The 22,379-nt window shown below is 41.1% G+C and overlaps 1 protein-coding gene across 2 annotated transcripts in view; it reads right to left on the bottom strand.

The window, feature by feature from the left end:
• Positions 1-22,379, bottom strand: part of FBXW4 (F-box and WD repeat domain containing 4) — a 216,740-nt gene that overhangs the window by 68,787 nt on the left and 125,574 nt on the right. Inside the window, exon 6 of one of the 2 annotated variants that reach the window (XM_089683267.1) lies at positions 14,971-15,036. The exons of the other annotated variant lie outside the window; for it this stretch is intronic. Coding sequence (XP_089539393.1) covers positions 14,971-15,036 — 66 coding nt within the window. The remainder of the gene's footprint in view (positions 1-14,970; positions 15,037-22,379) is intronic. 2 annotated transcript variants of the gene reach the window in all.

Genomic DNA, 22,379 nt, shown 5'->3' with positions numbered 1-22,379 from the left:
TTCAGATATATTCCATAATTCCACAGCGCTGAGCAAACCCTTTGGCGCTATATAAACTCGATAAATAAATAAATAAATACATTTTGGTTATTTTTACCAAAGAAATGTAGCAGAATACATCTTGACCTAAATATATGAAGAACAATTATTTATTTGCAAACGTTTATAACAGAAACAAAACAAGTGGTTTTTTTTCAACAGTTTCAGTCTTTTTTTGTTAATTTAGCAAAAAATAAAAACCCCAGCGGTGATTAAATACCACCGAAAGCTCTAGTGTGAACAAAATGATAAAATTTTAGTTTGTGTACAGTGTTACATGACCGCGCAATTGTCATTCAAAGTGTGAGAGCACTTAAACCTGAAAAGTGCCCGGGGTATTGAAGTGGTTAAAAAACTGAATTCTATTTGCACTTAAACCATACTTGATTTGCATAGTAGGCAAGCTTGAATCTCTCTTGGCCATTCAAAAATATAATAATTTGCTAAAAATAAATTAAAAGATCAATGTCACATACAGTATGCATTCAAAACACTTATAAATGAAATACAGGATATAATAAAAAAAATACACATACATGTGCAAATTTAATTTAAAATGTATATTTTATTTTTATAGAAAGAACCTGCCTTTAGCCATTCTCTCTTTAAAAAAAAAAAAAAGCATGAAAGGGATAAACTTCATGCATACGCTTATATGTTAGAAAGAAAAACATAAAAGAAAAATAGAACACCACTTTTCAACTGTGACAAGTTGGATGTTTAGCTGGCAGACAGAGTCAAGTCTTGTGTTGGCTGCATGGTTTCTGGCCCTTGATTTGCTCTTCAATCAGGCTTTGGTATTATGGAAAGATCAGGCTAAATCCTGCATGTTCAATACCTTAATCCTATTTTCTACATCTTTATTATCTGTTTCAGGTTCTCTCTGAAAAGCAGTTAGGGATGGCACGTTTTCTTTTTTTTCTCTTCTTTTTAAGGTAAGGAGCATTCATTCATACATTCATTACCAAAGAGACATTTAACAAACGTGCCAAATAAATACGTGTGACTTCCATTTGGTTTAAAGCTCAATAAACACCTTTTTGTATTTACTGACAAATGCTAAGTGGAAACATTGAGTCTATCCTTACTTGCGGACTGTCTGATATAATTCACCCTGTAAGTCTACAGACATTTCCTAATCATTGCTGTAGATAAAGAAAACTTCTTGGATTGTAGGTCTGCTAGGAACAGTGCTTTTCCAAGCCAAGAATGTAATACCACAGAGTATAAGAATAATTGGAAACTAACCAAAGTCAAAAAATAAAAGCAGAAAATTGGACAGTCATTTATTTATCACATCTCCCTGATGATTCTAATATAAATAAATAAATGAATGAAAAGCTTGCTACTTCTTATGTTTACTTTAACAACACAACATTATCTGAACAAAAGGAAAACTGCAGAATACACAAATAAAAAAAAAAATAATGTGTGCGAGTGGCCTCAGCTTACATGTCTCCACCAAACCACGCCCCCCTAAGTGTTTCACCCTATCCATGGGGGGGGGAAGTACATCAAAGGGTGTGGTTTAGTGGAGACACGTGGGCTGAGGCCGCTCCAAACTTTCAAGCTGCATGGGTGGAGAGCGACGATCCATCTTACACACACTAGGCTTCACTTTTTGGATTAGTATATGGATATTGGCACCCTGGCTTCCTGAGGATTTCAGAAAAGAGTTTTCCTCCTCCTTATAAGTGGCGCCACAATTTTTCTTTGTTTTGGTCACACAAATGAAATACATATAAGAAAACTTGCCAAAAGGATTTGTATTTTTGTCCATTCCATCCTGAGATTTACACATCTCTGCCACACGCTACATACCTGTCCAGCAGGGCAGGAGACCTAATTTTTCTCTGCTACAGTTATGTAACACACGCAAGTCTTGTACCTCCCCCAGCCCACGACTGGACAGTGAAAGGAGAAACAGCAGAATGATGACCTCATTTCTTTGTCACTCTGCTATCTATTCCTTTCAACATGCTACTTGCTTGCACATGAGTACTGCAGCACAGCTAACTGGCTCCTTGTACTGTTTTTACATTTCCCAGTCTAATCTTTGCTACACATAGTTTTCAACAGACTGATAGGTAAAATTCAGATACTTTCACTGTTTAAATTTATGACTGGAGGGGCTGAGGTGATGCTGAAAAAGACATGCTACACAAATGAGGAATTTGTTTTCTGATCGTTGCAAGGACAGGCTCTTAGTAAGGTAGGAATCAGTGGCCTCAGAATGCAGAGAACCAAGACAAACCTGAGAAAATGAACAATGGGGTGCAGTAAAACCAGAAGAACGACAAGGGATAGATATTACCTTACCACCCAAATATCAGGGAGCTCAACAACCAAAGGACAAAGCAGGACAAACAGCTACCCACTTGTGGAAGTAGGGGTGTATCTTCATGCAGGAGACTGGCGGTTAGAGCACATCTGGCTTTGAGCCCTACAACTTCAGTGGGGGAGGCTCTGACTGTTTACAAGTTATGACAGCTAAAGGAGAAGGGGGTAGTTCTGCCCCTTCCACTGACCTCCTGCACTGATGCAGGATTATGTTCCAGAACTCCAGTGCCATTACTAAAGAGGTATGAAGAGGAGACTTCCTGACAACTGAGGCTGCTGTTCTCAGATGTATAATTGATGTCCCAGGTGCATAGCCAAACTGCCCTATGAATGTGAACAGATATTAGAACCTTGCAAGAAACAAAGCTAGGCGCTTCAAATAGGCTGCCACAGCTAAAGTACAAAGTTCCAAGCACTTGTTCCAAATACTCAATGAAATGAGGGCCCACCTTGGTGACCGCGAGGTCCTCTTTACCCATCTGCTCTCTGTTTGTGGTACATAAATGGTCAGACAGTGCAGCTAAACAGGTGAGGGCCATCTTAAGAGAGCCTCTCCTTGTGCTTGTGCATGCCCTCTAGTGTGTGCATACAAGCACTAAGCACTGCAATGTGAGCCCATTGTCCATTGGACAGTGCAGCTTAGTGAATAAACATACAGAGCCAATGACAGTAGCTCTGTACCATATGATTACTGTAATGAATCACAGAGATCACACAATGTCTACACTGGCTGAGGTCATCTCACACCTCGATCACGAGCACACCATTACCAAGATTTATGTTATAACCCCCTAAATACCAGCATGTTTCCTAATTTCTAAAAAATTGTGAAAAAATATCAAGCCACCTTGGAGTATTTATTTGTCAAAAAAAGTCATTTTGGGGGAGTGTGTACTGTCTTGGCATGTCTTGTCTTGTTGTCAACACAAAGTAAGGAAAACTGCTTTTTTCAGATTTATCTTTTTTTATATAGTATACATAAACATCATAAGAAACCTCTGTCTAAAAAAAAAAAATATACAATTAATTTGGGTACAGTTTTGCATGACTGGGTAATTGTCAGTAAATGTATCACAGCACTGAAAATGGAAATATGGCCTGGACAGGAAGGAGGTTTAACAAGCCAGTCCTCAAGCGGTTAAGGGATTGAAACCAAAGTGAGACAGGTTTACAAATCAAAGTAAATATAGAGCAAATGAGTACCGTACAAAACATCTGTAACATAATCTGCTCATAGTCCATGAAAGTCCTTACAAACATCCAGGGAACCACACATATCAATCTTACAGCTCCTCTCAAGACAGGTGATCCATGCTAATACAAAAGAACACAAGAATAAAGGGCACAGATGCTGTGTCAAAATTGCATTTTAATGGAAGAAGAACAATATCTTACTTACAGTAAGGTAAGGATCAATGGGCACATCAAGGGTTTTGGAAGTGCCAGAAGTGACCAAGTCACTGTAGGGGGGAAGTGGCACAATTCCAAATACCAGATGATCCATGTGTTACTTCAGAAGCAGGTGTAGTGTTGTGCTGCCCCCAGACCAGGGGTGTCAAACTGGTGGCCCTCCAGCTGTTGCGAAACTACAAGTCCCATTATGCATCTGCCTTTGGGAGTCATGCTTGTAACTGTCAATCTTGCAATGCCTCATGGGACTTGTAGTTTGGCAACAGCTGGAGGGCTGCCAGTTTGACACCCGTGCTCTAGACCAAAAGGGATGGAAAAGGAGTGCAGCACACATTTATGCAGCCCCCCACCTACCTGACATTAACCTGCAGAGAATACTGCAGTGACAAGATATCTGAAAAGATGCCCAACGGTGCCAACTGTGAGTTAGTTTTGGTGCTTCAGCCAAACTGGCATTTCCCATTATGTAAGTTTTCAGAGACAAGGTCAAGCCAGAGGCTGTGTCACAACTCTCGATTCAGAAAGTGTCCTGAGGCTAACTGACACAGTACACTGGTCAAAAATGTTTTGCAATACAGAACCCAGACTCTGAATCTCAACTTCAAAGCTAGTCTTGCATAATTCCAATCCAGCAAGGACTGCATATGGCCTCCAAAGCCGTTGCTGAGAACATGGTAATATGGATAGCTACTGTAGAGACTTGCTCGAGCAGTGGTGTGGAATTCTTGAATAAATATTACCAATTAAGACATTTTGTTACAGCACTCACGTAGCCACCAAGGACGATGGAAGACATGTATCCATTTGAACAATTGTTTAGTACAGATACAATGCGAAAACATGTTACTTCTCGCATATATAAGATACTTACTGGTTCATCTGGATCTGTTTCTCCATCGTTTTTGGAAAAATGGGAAAAGGAATTAGGAACAAAATTAAAGGAACAAGAAAGAAAGAAAATATTTAAATTAATACACGGGCGGTATATATGAATACAGTAGAAATGAATTACAAATGTTTAGTGAGGTAGTATGTTACACCCAGTGTGGCACACAATCAACGATCAGGGAATTCACCTTTATGTTGGAGGAGGTTTGGGAAGAAGGGAACAATGGCACATATATGGTGGGAGTGTCCCAAAATACAGCAATTTTGACAGAGAATTATACAACAAATACAGGAGATAATGGGGATTAGTATATTTAAGGATACCTGGGTTTGCCTATTTCATAATACTGATCTCAAGGTGAAACAATATAAGAACACCATGACATTTCACTTGATAAACACAGCGAAAGGTTTGATCCCGAAATTTTGGCAGGTTCAGGAAACCCCAAAAATTAAAGCTTGGATAAGTAGATTGGAGTCTATATACAGGATGGGATCATGTAAATTTTGTTTATGCAAATTGTACAGTTTTATTGTATGGAAAATTGTTGTATTTATAATATTAATATCAATAAAAATATAATGGGAAAAAATAAATAAATAAAACACTTTCTCAGTTTCCTGGTGTCCCAACCATCTGTAAGTAGCAGTATGACCTGACTGTTTCAGAATTCCAAGTGTAGTGACAAGGGACATATTCATAGGAGGAGAGCATAGTGAGCAGAGGAATAACCTCATAAAAAGTTTCAGGTAATTATGAAATGAAAATTAAATGGCATTGCAAATTCTTATCCAGCAACTCCTTCAAGTAATCAAAATTATGACCTTTTACCCTTCGGGGCCCTGCTGAACTGCCCCATACCTGCTGATGCTCTCTCCTTAAAAGTGGTGGTAAACCTGAGACATGACAAATTAACAAAGCACATTCCATTATAATGTGTACTAACATGAATCCAAAGCACTGAGTTTGGCCCCTCCCTTATCTCTCCTTTCTCTGCTAACTGCATGACTCACTGCTAATACAGTAAGCTGATACCACAGCCTCCCGAGAAATGGCCTGCCCCCAACCAGCACACAGCAGATGACTCATACCCTCAGCTCTATGTTTCTCTGTGCCTGTGAAGAGGAATGGGGGTGTATCTTTCCTCCAATCTGCTCACAGATCACACTCAGCTCTGTGCTCTAGCTCTGCAGTATGTGTTACATCAGATCCCTGCCCTCTACTTTCTAAATCCTTTCATCTGTGTTGTAAAGTGCTGTACAGGGAAGATGGTTGTAGATAAACTGGTACATCCCATGTAATAGGATTTGTTTCATTTCTGTGTATCACCTGAGGCCAGTCATTTCACTGGGTATATGTAACAGTTTACAACCGCTTTAACTGGAGAAATCCACCAGGTTCAGCAAGTGCAGCCCACACAGGGAACTCCTTAGGGAGAGTAATTAAATCCTTTAAAGACCCCCTAACAGTGTAATTGTATATACATATGCTGGTATTCACCACACTTACAAACAAGGAATGCTTTGGAAAAAATTGACTGCTTGACTGAATGTGTTGCAACTACATAATCATTTTTATATATAATTTTAGTATATTTTATATAGTTTATGGTTTACAAAAACAGACACATTGCAGTGAAACGAAAGGGATGCAAATTTTATATTTGCCAATTTACAACAAGAACATCAAACTATGGGACCTTGATTGTAAAATATTGTTTTACCTTTAAGAGAACATTTCATATGGTTATGTGATTAAGCCATTTTCTCTGTGTTGTTTTTTGGTGTTTGTTATTTATTTTTTGCGGGGTAGACTTCGTAGAGTACACTTCCCAGTAACTTGACAAAACACCCACTCACCTACGAGCAAGCTGTACATTCACATGCACATTATAGTGCATTGAAATGCAGTTAGTCATAGGTCAGAGGCTAGGATTACCTAGGGAAGCAACTACTGGCATACGTTGTAGATTATATTGCACTGAATAGCATTACCATATGGTGTGTCAAGGAAAAATACAGGACTAACTCTTTAATTTCACTATATCTCTAAAAAAGTAAACCCAGATAAAGCCAAGGGCTGATTAAAAAGAACCAAATTGTAGAAATAATCTGAAATGTAAAAGTGTTTGATATTTAAAATAATAAAAAAAAAATTTAACCACAAGCTGAACCTGGCAATATGTGTGGGACATAATTGCACATTTCCTGTATTCTACAGAAACCCCCTTTCAATGGACAGTGCATGTCGAGCATTCTCTCTATTACATTCTATAGATGGTGCAATCATGAGGTATCGACATAATCAGCAAAGAACAGCAATTTGCCATCAGCATTCTCATGTGTATTCCAGTGCCCTGTACAGGATGACATTAAAATAATCTGTGATGTAGGATAGTCTCTGCACATGTACATCCAGGTTAAGAGCTGATTCACACATGTGCCGTGCGGATTGAAGCTCAGGTTTCACAGCTAATTGACACAGTAGTTGTTCACAGGTTCACTTCAGGTTTACATCAGGTTTAGGACAGGATTAGCTCAGGATCTTATCTTGTTCACACAAATGCAGTTTAGAAACGGTTCCCATAGAAGTCAGTAGCCTTTAATCTGCACCTGAACCGAACCGCACTGCTCAAAAATCAGACATGACTCTTGTAAAAACCGCACTGAATCCACACCAGCAGTGCACCGGACATACATGAACAGGCATCATAGTGAGCAATGTTTTTTCACATAACATGCAGATTGGATGCAGTTCAAACTGCATCCAATCCGCATATATGTGAACGGACATTAAAAGGATCTCTACAACATCACAATAAAAATTTGTTTTTGGCTATTCTATTGGCCTGGAACTGCTACTGCTGTGGTAATTTGAAGATTTTCATCCATTGCACACATCACCATCATTTGCACTTCCCGGTGCCCTTGGGGATGTTGCATGATATAAGTTGTGGTCCTAGTATTGTAATTTAACTCAGCACAGGCGGTGCTTGATTTAGGTCATTATTCTCCTTAAAGTCCATTTTTCCTCTTAGTAAAATAAACAAGCATTTCTAAGCTCTCATAAAAATGTCTTAAATGAAATGCAGTTAACCTCATTTTTAACCACCTCAGTACCAGCATGTTTCACCCTCTTTATTACTAGGTCATTTTTCACTAAATACACTAGTTGTACAGGTCATACACAGAGGGATCAGGGGGTGAAAGGGCTAATGTACAGGTCACATACAGGGGAAGGATGGAGATGAAGGGGTTAATGTACAGAATAAGTGAAGCAAGGAATTAATATACAGGTAATATCAAAGACAGGATGGGGTTGACATATACGGGGTTGGTTTACTACAGACAAATAGACTGTTCATTCTACAAGAAAAGTTGCATTTTGCAAATGGATTTGCCCCAGAGCTCAGTGAATGAAGTGAAGCTCTGCAGACTTCCATCATCCAATCATGTCCAAGCAGAAATTTGTTTTTTTTTTGCATTTTCTTTGCATCTAATTGATTATTCTTTGCAAAGTGAAACTTCCCTTGCAAAGTAAACTGTCTATTTGCCTTTAGTAAATCAACCCAAATACTGTAGAAGTCTTAATTACAGTAAAGGAGTGGATTTTAATGCTATGAGTCATAACAACGATCACATAGTACACAGCCACTTCCATTGGCTCTGTAAGTTTTGCCTGTGATCCGCTGTGCCCACCCACAGTGCAATCCCAGAAACCAGGAGCACAGTTCCCAGACACACTGGTATGTCCTACTGGAACAACAGGGGAGTGAACCAGCCTCATATGTACAGTAGCTGATCCGCAAGAGGTTAATGGTCAATGCAACTAGAAAGGTGGATTTCTTTGGCAGGCTGCTAGCCAGTGTTAGAGGGGTGGAAAGGACTGGGCAAAACCTTTACATTATTTTCCTCAGTTCCTGAAGATACAGCAATGTGCCGTCAATCAAGAGGGCTGTGGGCAGAGCTAGAGGTGACTATTTACTGATAAGACTGTCAATGGTGCCAACTGTAGGAACGGCAAGGGTGACAACACTGCAGTAATTTTGCTCAGGAAGGAAAAGCACTGTCATCACAGGAACTAAGTAAAAAAAAAAGTAAGTGATGCTGTACACAGTTCAAAAAGTGTTATAGGTACATTATAGTATAGTGAAGTTAGGAATCATTCAACTTTCCTCAATATTTCTTCAGATCATATTGACAGTGATCAGCACCTTCACTACAAATACAGAGAGCAGCTTACCAAATGAGAAGACTTCTGAGATATGGGGCTTTGGGCTAGGCTTGTGTAAAGTGATAGGAGAGTGATGAGATCCATGCTCTTACACAGGGGATTTTTCTACATTTAGGATGAAATAATTGCATTACACTTCTCCTCAGTTTTTGCATTATTCTGGTTACTCTGAGGCAGACTGCAGCAGCTTCTCTGGGCTCATTCTTCTCCTCAAGGGGAGAAGCCTAGCCTGGCCTTCTGTAATATAGTGGTCTAATCTTTTGATAAGCTGCTTTCTCTACTGTTTAGTGAAGGTGCTGGTTGTTGTTGATTGGATTAGAAGAAATTCTGAGGAAGATTAAATGGTTCCTTACTTAACTTTGCTGTATCTGTAGAACTTTCATGAACTGTGTACAGGACCACTCACTTTTAATTGATTTTCTATATGGATGTGTATGTCATTTTTAAGCTTCATGTACACAAGCATTTTTTTGCCAAAGCTCCTAAACTAAACTCCATCAAAGGCTATGTGTCCATGTGCACATAGGCTTTTAGCAGAGTTTAGGAGCTGTCACGTTTAGGTGAGGTTAAACCTCCCTCTCCTGAACACGAAAGAATTGCGTTTTGATCGCTGACAGTGGGAAAACGCAAAATGCAGCTGGTGGTCAGGGTAGGATCATGTACATGGAACCTTAAGTGTGCCGTTTGATGTTTTTGCAGTTGGGGGGGCGAAAGCACATGTCTTTGTTATACTGTACTATCAAAGGAAGGGTCTATGCATTGGTTCTAAATGTGGGTCAACAGGTATACACAAAATGTTTGAGAGGGTCGTTAGAGAAACAGAGAGCATTGTTTTGCTGGTATGGGCAGCCTATATCATATACGTCATTTTATAGTTTGACTATAGTCAATATATCTTCACTAGGATCATTTATTATTAATAAGAGTATCCTAGATGTAGGTTACAATCTGGTCCCAATATGGCGCTGTTTTGCAGTCCAAAAGATAAAATCTTCAGGTGTTACCTTTTTTGTAAAGCTAGTCTTAAAAGATTTACAAAAGATGTCAGAGACCTCTCTCATAACTGCATGCTTATAGCTTGTTTGCTAATCGCCATGCAACACAGAAAAATTCAGATTGCTCAAAAAATCCTATGAACCCTACAGCATATTCCAACTTGTTAAAGATAGTATATATAAAAAAAGAAAATAATACTTTTAGAAGAAAAAAAAAAGAATAAAGGAAAAGTATGTGTGTTGCCTGTAGCAACCCACCATATTCCAGTAGTCATTTCTGAAGTGCAGCTTTAAAAGGAAAAGCTAACAACTCACCAGTTGCTGTGGGTTAAACATTCTTTTTCCTAACTTCCACTCTTACAGAATGTCTCTGTTAATCTTTTATTCTCGCTTCCCTTATATCTGCCAGAGAAGCATTTAAAGTTCAATCGTCTGAATATTTCTGACTGAAAGCAAAATAAGAAATTATGTCTGGGATTTTCCTTCACTACACGGAGAAACCATATACCCTTTAGGGTCTAAAAAACTGCGTTGGTCTGTGAAGTCACTGTACCCATAACCCACCTGCTCAGGACTGTCAGAAGTGACTCCAGATTCATCTTCTTAAAATGTCAGTTTATTACATACTTGAAGTAGAATTCATCTTAACTTGAAGAAACAGATGCCCACACACTATGCTGCATACTTCCTTTGTAAGTCTTTTGGTTAAGTAGTTACAGGCCCATAAGGGCCTTTTTTGCAGATTATGCTGCTTACTGCTACACTTCATTCTGCAGCTCTAGCTCTTTATTGTGGTTTTTTTATGTTCTCTTTTAGATATACTATGCAGTCTGCACATCAGAGACCTATTCCCATGGTATGGGAAATCCTAGACCTATGTGGAGCTAATCTCATAGAACTGGACACCTAAAGGCCCACACGGGTGGTATTACCATGGTTCAATTTCTTTACTTGCACTTGTGCCCAGCTACCTACTCTGTCAACAGCAATATAATTATATTTACATGTATTTCATTAACTTAAAACTGTAGTTACTGATAAACAGCAGTTTAAAAGAATAAAGCAATTAAATTGGTCACTGAGTGTTCCTTCAGATGTGCAGCAGTCCTCGTTGCCCCTCTGAAAAGCAATCTGCAATGGATCGCTTTTTAGAAGGCGGCTGACTGGATAATGATGTGTCCTGTTCCTCACCACTTGTTTTATCCCTCAAAAAGCCAAATCCCCGCTCTGCAACCCCATTAACTTGACATGTTGCCAAAGAGGAGATGCAGCCACACAGAGCTGTACACATGCTGCAGCTGCAATGCTTGAACCTCCTATCATGTTTGGAGGACAGCACTGCCACCGAACCCAATCTCTTTAAGTTAATGGGGCTGCAGTGCATCATATTTCAGATCCAAGCAGAAAAATGTCTCTAAATCTAAAAGCATTTAATATAAAACAAATATTAATTTGTCCAAAAATGTTTAGAATGATTCAGATTATATTTTAAAGTGAAACTGTACACAAAACTTTTAAAAGTAAATGTCTTGCCTGATAAGACGAGATAAGATGCGATATCAACTGTTGACTGCATTAGCCAGCAAAAAAGCCCTTCCAACTGATTTAGCAGCTTATTTATAATGAACAGTGAATATTGGGGCAGAAATCTGAATGTACCAAAACCCCGTTCAGGAGAGGACCGCTTTGGTAGAAAAAAAGGCCTGGCACGCCTAAACGCCTTTAATGTGCCTAAACGCTAGACGCATTTAGCCTTTCAATGGCCAGAATAAATAATATTGTGGCCAATAAAATTAATGAACGCCCAAAAGATTGATGTGCCTTAATGCATCTAAACAAGTTTGAAAATGTGCCTTTAGGCATGTTTTTAATACTAATTTCCTCCTGTCACAAGAAATGCATTGAGAAGAGCCTATGACTCATTTATCACTACTCTCTGAATACGGTCTTTTAGTAAGTTTTCTATCCATTTACAAACAGACTTTTCTAAGCCTATAGACTTTAACTTACACATTAACTGTGTTTAGGAATTGGTGTCAAAGAAATTTGCAAAGTCCACGTATATTATGTACGCAACCACTACTTTGTGGTAGCTGGTTAGGATTGGTTATTTTTTACAGATCTTCAGAAAACTATTATACTTAGTACAAATTAAAATACCCACGTGTAATGCGTACGGCCAATACTTGTATACAGCAGGGTGAACCTCAAAGACTAAATGAATATTCAAAGGCAGTTCTGGACAGAAGGTAAATTGTCCTATTACATTTGATTCAGCACTAAACATCTGTGCACACAGGAGTATTCCCTGTAGTAGAACAATGGGATGTTGATATAGACAAGTTGGGGTTTATTTACTAAAGCTGGACAGTCCAAAATCAGACTCCCTTCTGCATAGAAACCAATCAGCTTCTAACCTCAGCTTGTTCAATGAAGCTTTGGCAATGAAACCTGGAAGCTGATTGGTTTCTATGCAGAAGTGAGTCTGATTTTGCACTCTCCAGCTTTAGTAAATAAACCCCGTTGTGTCCACATACCCTTCTGCATGTTATAGGTTTGGGACAGGGCTTAAATTCAGCTCTGGCTACAAATACCAGATATTGTTATGCAGAAGACCAAACATTACAATGCCCAGTGGATAACAAATTATAGATTTGCATATTACAGGTACTTATATAGCACTGTCAATTTACGCAGCACTTTACATACACTCACCGACCACTTTATTAGGTACATCTGTTCATTTGCTTGGTAACACAAATTGCTAATCAGTCAATCACATGGCAGCAACTCAATGCACTTAGGCACCTAGATGTGGTGAAGACAACTTGCTTGAGTTCAAACCGAGCATGGGGAAGAAAGGGGATTTAAGTGACTTTGAACGTGGCATTTCAGACAGAACCCAAATATGGACACTGCACAAATTACTCCTGCATCAGAACAACGGGTAAGCAAACCCACTCACCCCAAACGAACAATTATCCTATAGTGTCAACTATTGGTGCTAATGGCAAATAACTTCTGATTTAGTATTCTTTATTTCTTCATGATTTGTTCATTAGTTTTCTATTATTATCATTACGTTATGTTATATCAATTGTCTATTCAACACCATACAGTTTCATTATCATCATCTGGGTCATATATGCATTTTACAGTCAGTGAGAACAAGACATGTATAGGTTGATGCCGTATAGTTTTATGGGATACATAGTGCTAGTCCCCACCCATGGGCAGATTGGAAACACCCCAAACAGTTTCATTATCATCATCTGGGTCATATATGCATTTTACAGTCAGTGAGAACAAGATATGTATAGGTTGATGCTGTATAGTTTTATGGGATACATAGTGCTAGTCCCCACCCATGGGTGGATTGGAAACACCCCAAACAGTTTCATTATCATCATCTGGGTCATATATGCATTTTACGGTCATTGAGAACAAGACATGTATAGGTTGATGCCATAGAGTTTTATGGGATACACAGTGCTAGTCCCCACCCATGGGCGGATTGGAAACACCCCGGGACTAATTGGTGGTCATGACACCAGACAATATATTAGCCTGGGAGCAGACAACAGCCTTGTTGGCTTTGAGGAAGAGGCTAAGTCCTCGAAATGCGTCAGCCTGTTGAGACTCCATCGTTTTGTTATTTTATGATGCACTGTGGATTGGACTGCACTGTTTCCATGTGATGAGTTTGTACTTTTAGTCTACTTTGTAAGTATAATACTTACCTTTCTACATAATAAAGCCATAATTTATGGATACTGTACTAGGCCAGTGCGCCCTCTGTTTTGTTTGTTGTTGTTTGAACGTGGCATGACTGTTGGTGCCAGACAGGCTGGTCTGAGTATTTCAAAAAAAGCTCATCTACTGGGATTTTCATGCAAAACCATCTCTACGGTTTACAGAGATTGGTCTGAAAAAGGTAAAATATCCTGTGAGCAGCAGTTGTGTGGACGAAAATGCCTTGCTGATGTCAGAGGAGAATGAGCAGACTGGTTCGAGATGATATAAAGGTAACAATAACTCAAATAACCACTCGTTACAACCAAGGTTTGAAGAATACCATCTCTGAACACACAACACATCGAACCTTGAAGCAGATGGGTTACAGCAGCAGAAAACCACACCGGGTGTCACTCTTGTCAGCTAAGAACAGAAAACAGGAGGCTACAAATCGCACAGGCTCACCAAAATTGAACAATGGAAGATTGGAAAAACGCTGCCTGGTCTGATGAGTCTCGATTTCAGCTGCAACATTCCAATGGTAGGGTCAGAATTTGGTGTAAACAATATGAAAGCATGGATCCATCCAACCTTGTATCAACGGTTCAGGATGGTGGTGTAATGGTGTGGGGGATATTTTCTAGGTACTAACAAGGTGTACGTAATAGTGGTCAGTGAGTGTATATATTGTATGCTCACACCAGTCCCTGCCTTTAAGAAGCTTACAGACTAAGGTGCCTAACTCACATTCATACATACACATACTAGGGCCAGTTTAGACAGGAGCCAATTAACCTCCCAGCATGTCTTTGGAGTGTGGGAGGAAACCAGAGTACCAGGAGAAAACCCACGTAGACACATGGCATATGCATCATCAGTATGAAGGCATGCTACGCAGTGTTAGAAGCTAAGTGCAAACTGTGAACTGACTGCTATTTAATTAAACCAGGGTGCACCTAATTATGAGCATCCTATAGACATTAACACCAGCCCCCAAACCATCTTGCATCTGACCTTTTTTCCCACAGTATAATGACAATTTGAGTGTTGTACAGTAAGTTACTTTATAATGTGATGATCAGAGAAGTAAATAAGTGTCTCCTTTTCTCATACTCCATTATGACATCATTCCAGTTTAATGATCTGCAAGACTCCATTGTGCAGTGTTAGTTCTGTCTAGGTCACTATAAGTCTACTGAACAGTTTGCTGGATACATGAGAACAAACGTTTCCTGTGATCTTACAAAGGTACAAAACAGTCTCTATGACCAGCCAAATCATTTATGTTCTGGCAGAAAACAGATGTTCGATATAACAGATAGACGTTACCTCTGAAGGTCCCAAATCCTGAGTGGTGATGTATGGTGGCAGCAAGCTGTCCCAGTAACAAAGGAGCTGCAAAACATAAGTGGGAGGAAGGGGAGATTAACCAGCGATGCAGAGATCATGGGGTTCATCTGTTCTGTTGACAGTGCAGACAATAGGGTGAATCAATGTATCAAGTAATTACCTTGCTGTGCTCACCTAACACACTGCCTGGTAAACCCCAAATATTATTTACTTTCAAAAGATTAAAGTGTCTGAAGGAAGAATTGATTTTGCCATCCATACCAACCAATGAAATTTTTCCATTCTGGTTTCCAGTGCAACATAGTAGAATGAAAGGGAGCATTTGACTGGATGGCACAGTCACCAGGAATAATTCTTCTGACTTTTGATAATGAGATACTGTGCCTCATTCAACGTAAAATTGGAAATACTCTAGAACAGTGGTCTCCAAACTGTGGCCTTTTGCTTGCCTATATCTGGCCCTTGAGGCATTATTTCTGCCACTGACACCAACAATGGGGCATAATTCCTGCCACTGACACCAACAATGGGCACTACTCCTTCCACTGACACCAACAATAGGGTGCAATTCCTTCCACTGACAACAAAAATGGGGCACTATTCCTCCCACTGACACCAACTGTTTCTCCCCCTAATACCAAAGATGGGGCATTGCTTACTCCCACTGTGCATAGTACAGCCCTCTAAAGTCCGAAGGACAGTAAACTGGCCCTTTCTTTAGAAATTTTGGAGACCATTGCTCTAAAATAAAGTATACAAATGTTTCCTCTGTTCCCCAGTGATACAGAGGCAGGCAGCAGATGTAATGAGGCTGGCATGCCTTTTAGGCAGGGCTGGATTTCCACCACCAGAGCCAACAGCATCACAAACTTTGACACCTAAAACAACCCTTCTCTGTTAGCATCACCTAAAATGTTCTTGTTTTAATAGTAATACCTGTAGAATGATGTGACAATGCGTTGATTTACTGTATGAAAAGGAAAATGGGCTGTTCACTTTGTCAGGGAATTATCCCTTAACATAGTGAATGTGTTTAAAATTAATTGTACAAAGAATATCCAATCACATGCAAGCCTCCCCAATTCCATTGAAGTGAACAGCAGATTTGACTTAAAAAAAACATTCCGGTGTATTGTTAAGCTGCTATGAGATAACAGTAAAAAATAAGTAGAACCTATATAGGAAAAAGCATCCTTCTTGCCTCTGAGTTGTAAATCTGGAGCTTGCTCTTATCATTACTGGGGGCAGCATCAGACTCATAGTGTAAGGGAATCCCGGTGAGATGACTGGCGCATGCGCATAGAAATGTCCGGAGAAGAGTGATCGGTCGTGCGCATGTGCACAGAAATGCGCGCACACACACGGCGAAGATTGGCACCAGATGGACTATTTAAAGGGTGCCTCGGCCTTTGCTAAGTGCTGACTGGTCTTCAGCTGCTCCCCATTTCCTGCTCGTTTCTGTGTGATTCCCTTGTTGCTGGCCCGGCTTGTTCCTGACCTGACTCTTGATTACTCTTCTGCTTGATACTTGTTCCTAACCTCGGCTCCGCTCCTGACTTTGGCTTTCTTATGATTTGGTACCTCGCTGTCCGCCCGTTGATGACCCCGGCTATTCCTATGACATTGCTCCTATCTCTCATCCCAGCTTCCTGTCTTACTCTGGTGCACACCTGGTGACCTACCATACCAGCTCTGCAAATCACTACTGTTCCTGAATCGGAGGTTCATCAGTCTTCCAAAGTCTCCAGCTGCAAGAGATGCAAACAACATCTGCTGGCGCTCTCATCCCCCTGGTCCCTAGACACCCTTTGTTCCACTTCTAGTGGGGTCAGGGCTAGTGACACAAGTGAGGCTGACCTTGTCATTTCAGTCTCCAATCAGGTACGTGACACATAGCCTTTGGTAGCATGAACAGGCTTGCTACTCTGCTTGCTCTTCCAGATCCCACCTGTAGTGTTGTTTGTATAATTGTTACCTATGTCAGTTGGGGAGGGATCCAGAGCTCTCCTGTAGTGCTTTTATAATAGTATACTGTCTCAAGTAGGAAGGGGTCACTCCACTTTGTTACATGGGTTGAGGTGTTAATCCAGAATTTTGCTTTTTTTAATTCTTGAAAAAAGAACTGAACAACTTACTCTGAACATTAAGCAGCCATACAAAAACACAAATTACTGCAATTCATTAAAAATAATGACATTTATTTTTATAAGCAACTAGCATAAATACCCCAATTTGACGTGCATTTGGCCTCTCTTTATATCTTGTACAGCAGGACTCAGATTGGGAGAGGGAGGGAAAGCACTTGTAGCCATTCAGGTATGCTACATGAACATGTGCTAAGATAGAACATGCTGGCAGGAGGAGAGGACAGAGAGAGAGAGAGAGAGAGAGAGATGACCTTTCAGCCTGTTTCTGCTCCTTCACTATCCAGTCACAGACTGGGGGCAGGAAGATTACCTAGCTTTATTGCCTAAGAGCAGCAAAGGAAAGCCAGGCTGTTCAGACTGCCAGGACAAGATCAATTTTAGGACTGGATAGACAGAAATACAATTCTTCTGGAAGCACCCATATATGTATCTCAACTGTGGATTTAGATGTTTGTCTGGAATTAAGCTCCTCTAAAACTATTGGCACTTTTTTGGGGGAGAGTGGGTACTCCCACTTCTGCTGGAATCGCCTAGGTTCCTACCCTTAGCCCCTGTGGGAAACCTCTGGGGACATGTCACAGGTCCCCGGAGGCTGTGGGGAGAAGCACAGCTCGCACATGAGCAGTGGGGATCCATCTGTGAAGCAGCAAGGAGTCACAACATGGCGGCACCAGGGACTTGAATACCAGCAAAGAACCGTTCTCGGTGAGGACAGTGCTGGATCCCTGGACAGGTAAGTGTCTCTATTGAAAGTCAGCAGCTACAGTATTTGTAGCTGCTGACTTTTAATTGTTCTAAAAAACTGTTTAAAAAAATGACTGAAGAACCTTTTTAAAGTGTTTTGATATGGGGACAAATGAGCCGTGATCCATAGACATATACAGCGGAACTTGGCCCTGTGCCCCCACTTCCTCTTCACTACATTTGACTGACAACAGCAAGAGCCAATGGTTCCTGCTGCTGTTCGAGTCCCTATGTGAAGAGGAAGAGATGGGAGAAGAGATGCAGCTGTGCACAGCACTGATCTCTTCTCCTCTCTCTTCCCCTTCACACAGGAAAGGGGGAGCACAGACAAATAGAAAATGTTTTTTACCTTAATGCAAGCAACGTTTTTAGGTTTCGTATTACTTTAAGTAATAAAATATCTCAACAGTGTTGTTTGGCAAACCTAATCACATTTTAATGTATCAGTATAAATACAGAGTTTTGTAAACATATCAAATAATAACATTGACGTTTTGTTAAGCTCAATAAATCAAGAGATTGTTCATAAAAATTAATTCACACCAAAATTGCATAAAATCTCTGAAGTGAAATACAGCAAAAAGCTAGATACAAGTCCTAGTATTACGGCATTTGGATGCAATGGAAAAAATAACACTTCTAAATGTTTTTCTTTCAGCTCTGAGAGCAGTTCTTTCAGTAGCAATTGGCCTTCAAAAAACCTGAGAAAAGTATTTTGTCAATGAAGCATGCAACTACAAAGTAATACTTATTTTTTCTCTTTTTCTTTCCCATAATCCATTAATAACTACCAAAGCCAATTACTGGGGTGAGTAACATACCAGCCTCACTCAAATCATTCTAGTGAGCAATTTGCTTCTTAAGATTCTTTAAAAAATGTAAACAAAGGAAAGAAGAGCATTTTTTTTCAGAGAAGGTATGCAGTAACACTCCTTGATTGTTGCCACGGGTCTAAATTAGCATCAAGGTAAGTCAATAGCGAAGACAGAGGGGAGGAAACCACTTCTAATCCCTGCCACTCCAGCAAATCTGACCTCCCAGTAGGCCTGTGGTAGGGATTAATATCTCTACCCCACTGGACGTTCACCCCCTAGACCCCCCCTCTTTCTTTGGCCTCTGCTGACTTGATCCAGACTGCCGTTAGTAGACTAAAACCAAATGAGTTTCCCTCCCTATATTGTACTAAGACATTTTTCCAGGTGCATACTGAGACGCTGATTTAGTAAAGGCATTCTGTCTCAGCAAGATACCTGTGGCTTTCCCACCACCTTGATCTTTCCACTTCAGTGCTCCTCTTCTTTCATAGAACAAGCTTGAGTCTTTATTCTTATTTAAAATTGGCCTTACATGAGTTTGTGTGGCACAGAATAAAACAGCCAGGAAACCTCAATGCTTTTAATTCAAGTGGATTTTTCAAAGAAACATTAAATGAGTTTAAATAAACGTTTTATAAATTGAATAGAGTATTATATTGCCAACATTTCAAAAGTGCAGACTGCAGCTATAGTAGAATGCAAATCTCGATAAAAGTATAAAGAAATTTAAACTAACCTAGGGAGGTAGAGAGGTTTACTGTTTGCGATGTGAACATGGACTCTTTCCCTGCATCAGTATTCAATTAGCAAAGGGTTATTTTGTGTACCAAGCCCAAAATGTTATGTTTGTAGAGTTATTAAATTCTGCAATTAGGCAGTGTACATGGCCATCTGAAGTATATGGAAACCATGACTTGGGTTCCAAGCTCTACTCCATATGATTTCCAAACACTGCACTGATGATGGCAAAATAGCCTAAAAAGCTGTATCTAGTTTGGAATAAATGACTCCATCGTTTTAAGCTATATTTGCATTTCAACCAGTGGTTCTGGATGTGCATCTGGCTAAAGGGGCATAGAAGAATGATTTGCATGGCTCCACTCACTGTCCTGAAATCTCTTGGTGGGACAGAATCAAATTTTTTTCATTATTGTTTGGTGGTGTGTTTTTTTTTTTAATACATATCTAGCTGTTGGGTCACACCAATAATACAGTCTAATTATTATATTAATACGTGTTTGATCCCCATAGGTTCTTCACAAGGCAGACTTTGATCAGCCTATGTACACAGTGCAGAACAATCTTGGTATGTTTCCAGGGCTAAAACTCAAAAAACACAAAGAGCATAGAAAAGCACTGGTTTAACAGTGCTTAGAAGATATGTGGAAATGCTCATACTCTTGTAAAGATCCAAACAGGAGATGAAGATATGCATTATAAATAAAACACATGAAATATTTGCAATGCAATGAACAATGGTTCTAAACCTGCACAGTAGTTTAGAGGCAAATACTATATAGGACAATTAAAAACCAAAGTTGCTAGAAACAATTTCAGAATAATGATCCTCAATGTAAAATTGCAAAGACGTAAAATATATCATCATCTCCTGGATCACTCCTCAGACACGACCGGTTCCCTGAACCAATGGGAGGTGCTTAAGTGTGTCATCAGCGGGGTTCTCATTAAGCATGGCACGCGCTTAAAAAAAGCCCGTTCGGCTTAGACACGTTGCTTGTTCTTGCTTATCACAGGCTGGAATCCACCCAAAAGAGTACGCTAGACCCAAAGACCGCAGTGGACTTACTCCAGCTGTTGGACTCTTCCTCGCTGGAGGCCTGAGACAAAGAAGGCAACACACACTACACTTTAGCAAATAAATGCGGGCAACACCTGTTACGCGTCCTCCATCTTTGCCCTTACTGCCGACCGATCCAGCACATAAAGGCACCTGACAACACCAAAATCTACAATAATCAGGGTATCTCATCCGCATTTGAATGTTATTACGCTCACCTTTATAACCTACACCCGGCGCAGCCCATTACTCCCTCCACCTACACCCCTTTGGATATGGCCCAATACATCGAGGAGACGGCACTGCCGGTCCTTGACACTCAGGACACCCTTGCCCTGGAAGGGCCCTTCCCAACTATGGAAATCCTTGGGGCGATCAAGGCCTTGAAATCTGGTAAATGCCTGGGCCCAGATGGGTTCACCCCTCGCTTCTACAAAACGTTTTCCGCCCCTCTAGCTCCACTTTTATCCCAAGCTTTCAACGTCATCGACGATCAAAATGTACCCTCCCCGGCCTTTCTGTCGGCCAACATCTCGGTCATCCCGAAACCAAATAAAGACCCATCTCTCTGCGGTAGCTACCGCCCAATCTCCCTTCTCAACCTAGACGCTAAGCTCTTCGCAAAGCTTCTAGCGAACCGCCTGTCACCTCTCCTTCCCACTTTAGTCCACCTCGATCAGGTGGGGTTTGTCCCAGGCCACGAGGCCAGAGATAAAACGTCTAAAACGATCCACCTCATCTCTTACATCAAGCGCCATGGCTTAAAGGCATGCCTACTATCATTTGACGCTAAGAAGGCGTTCGATTGCGTGGACTGGCATTTTCTACGCCTTACCCTGGAACAGATAGGCATGGGCTCTCGGTGCCTAGCTCAGATTATGTCGCTCTACTCCCGCCCCTCAGCAACAGTATTGGTCAACGGTACAACTTCTCCATCCTTCCCTATCTCGAATGGGACTAGACAAGGCTGTCTACTCTCACCCCTTCTCTTCGTATTGACAATGGAACACCTCGCAAGAGCCATACGAGCGAACGACTCAATCGCGGGAATCCACACTCCCTCCGCGCACCACAAAATATCCTGGCCACCCCTTAAGGCCTCCTGCATGGTTGAACAGGATCTGTCCCCGGTCGACCTCCGAGCCCTTCTGTGGGGTTACAGCCGAGAACACCGGCACCTCTCTGGCCTATCCCCGCTGACCTTGATCTCTCTGTGTCTGTGGTACAGACGGGGCATGGTTGCTCTAGTGTCTTCCGATCCCTCCCCTCTATCTCTCTTGTTCGACAACCCGGCCCTACCCCAGCGTGTAGGCGCTGCGGCCATCGGCCCCTTCACGCGCACCTCTTAGCCCATCGCCCGTGACTTCATCTGCTCCCAATCAGGTCTCCCGCTCCTCCAGGGTGGATCTCGGGATTGGTTGACGACTCTACGCCTATCCACATTCTGCAACCACCTACATTCCTCCCCCGACATTCACCGACCGCTCACTGAGTTTGAGCGACTATGCTCTCTCCCCAGTCCACCATGCCCTAGCCACCCTATATAAAGCTCTACACGATGCTCACCACCCCGAACCCCCTACACCAAGGCGTGGGCCCGGGAACTCGGCAGGGACATATCGGATGCAGATTGGTCCAAGTCCTATCACTTCACCCATAAGTCGTCCATTTCCTGTTATTCACGAGAGAAGAACTTTAAGATCCTCGCCCGTTGGTACAGGGACCCGCTCTCTCTGCACAAAATATTTCCCTCCACACCGAACCTGTGCTGGCGCTGTTCTGAAGCAGTCGGTACTCAGCTCCACATCTGGTGGGAATGCCACCTAATACAGCCATACTGGAGACAGGTCTTTGCCATATATGAGGAGATTTATGGTGAAGCTC

Source organism: Staurois parvus, unplaced genomic scaffold, assembly GCF_062004578.1.
Source record: "Staurois parvus isolate SC_StPar_1 unplaced genomic scaffold, SC_StPar_1.0 ptg000303l, whole genome shotgun sequence".
Taxonomy (NCBI): Eukaryota; Metazoa; Chordata; class Amphibia; order Anura; family Ranidae; genus Staurois; species Staurois parvus.
Note: the sequence above shows the minus strand (reverse complement) of the source record. Positions and strands in the feature narration are given on the sequence as shown.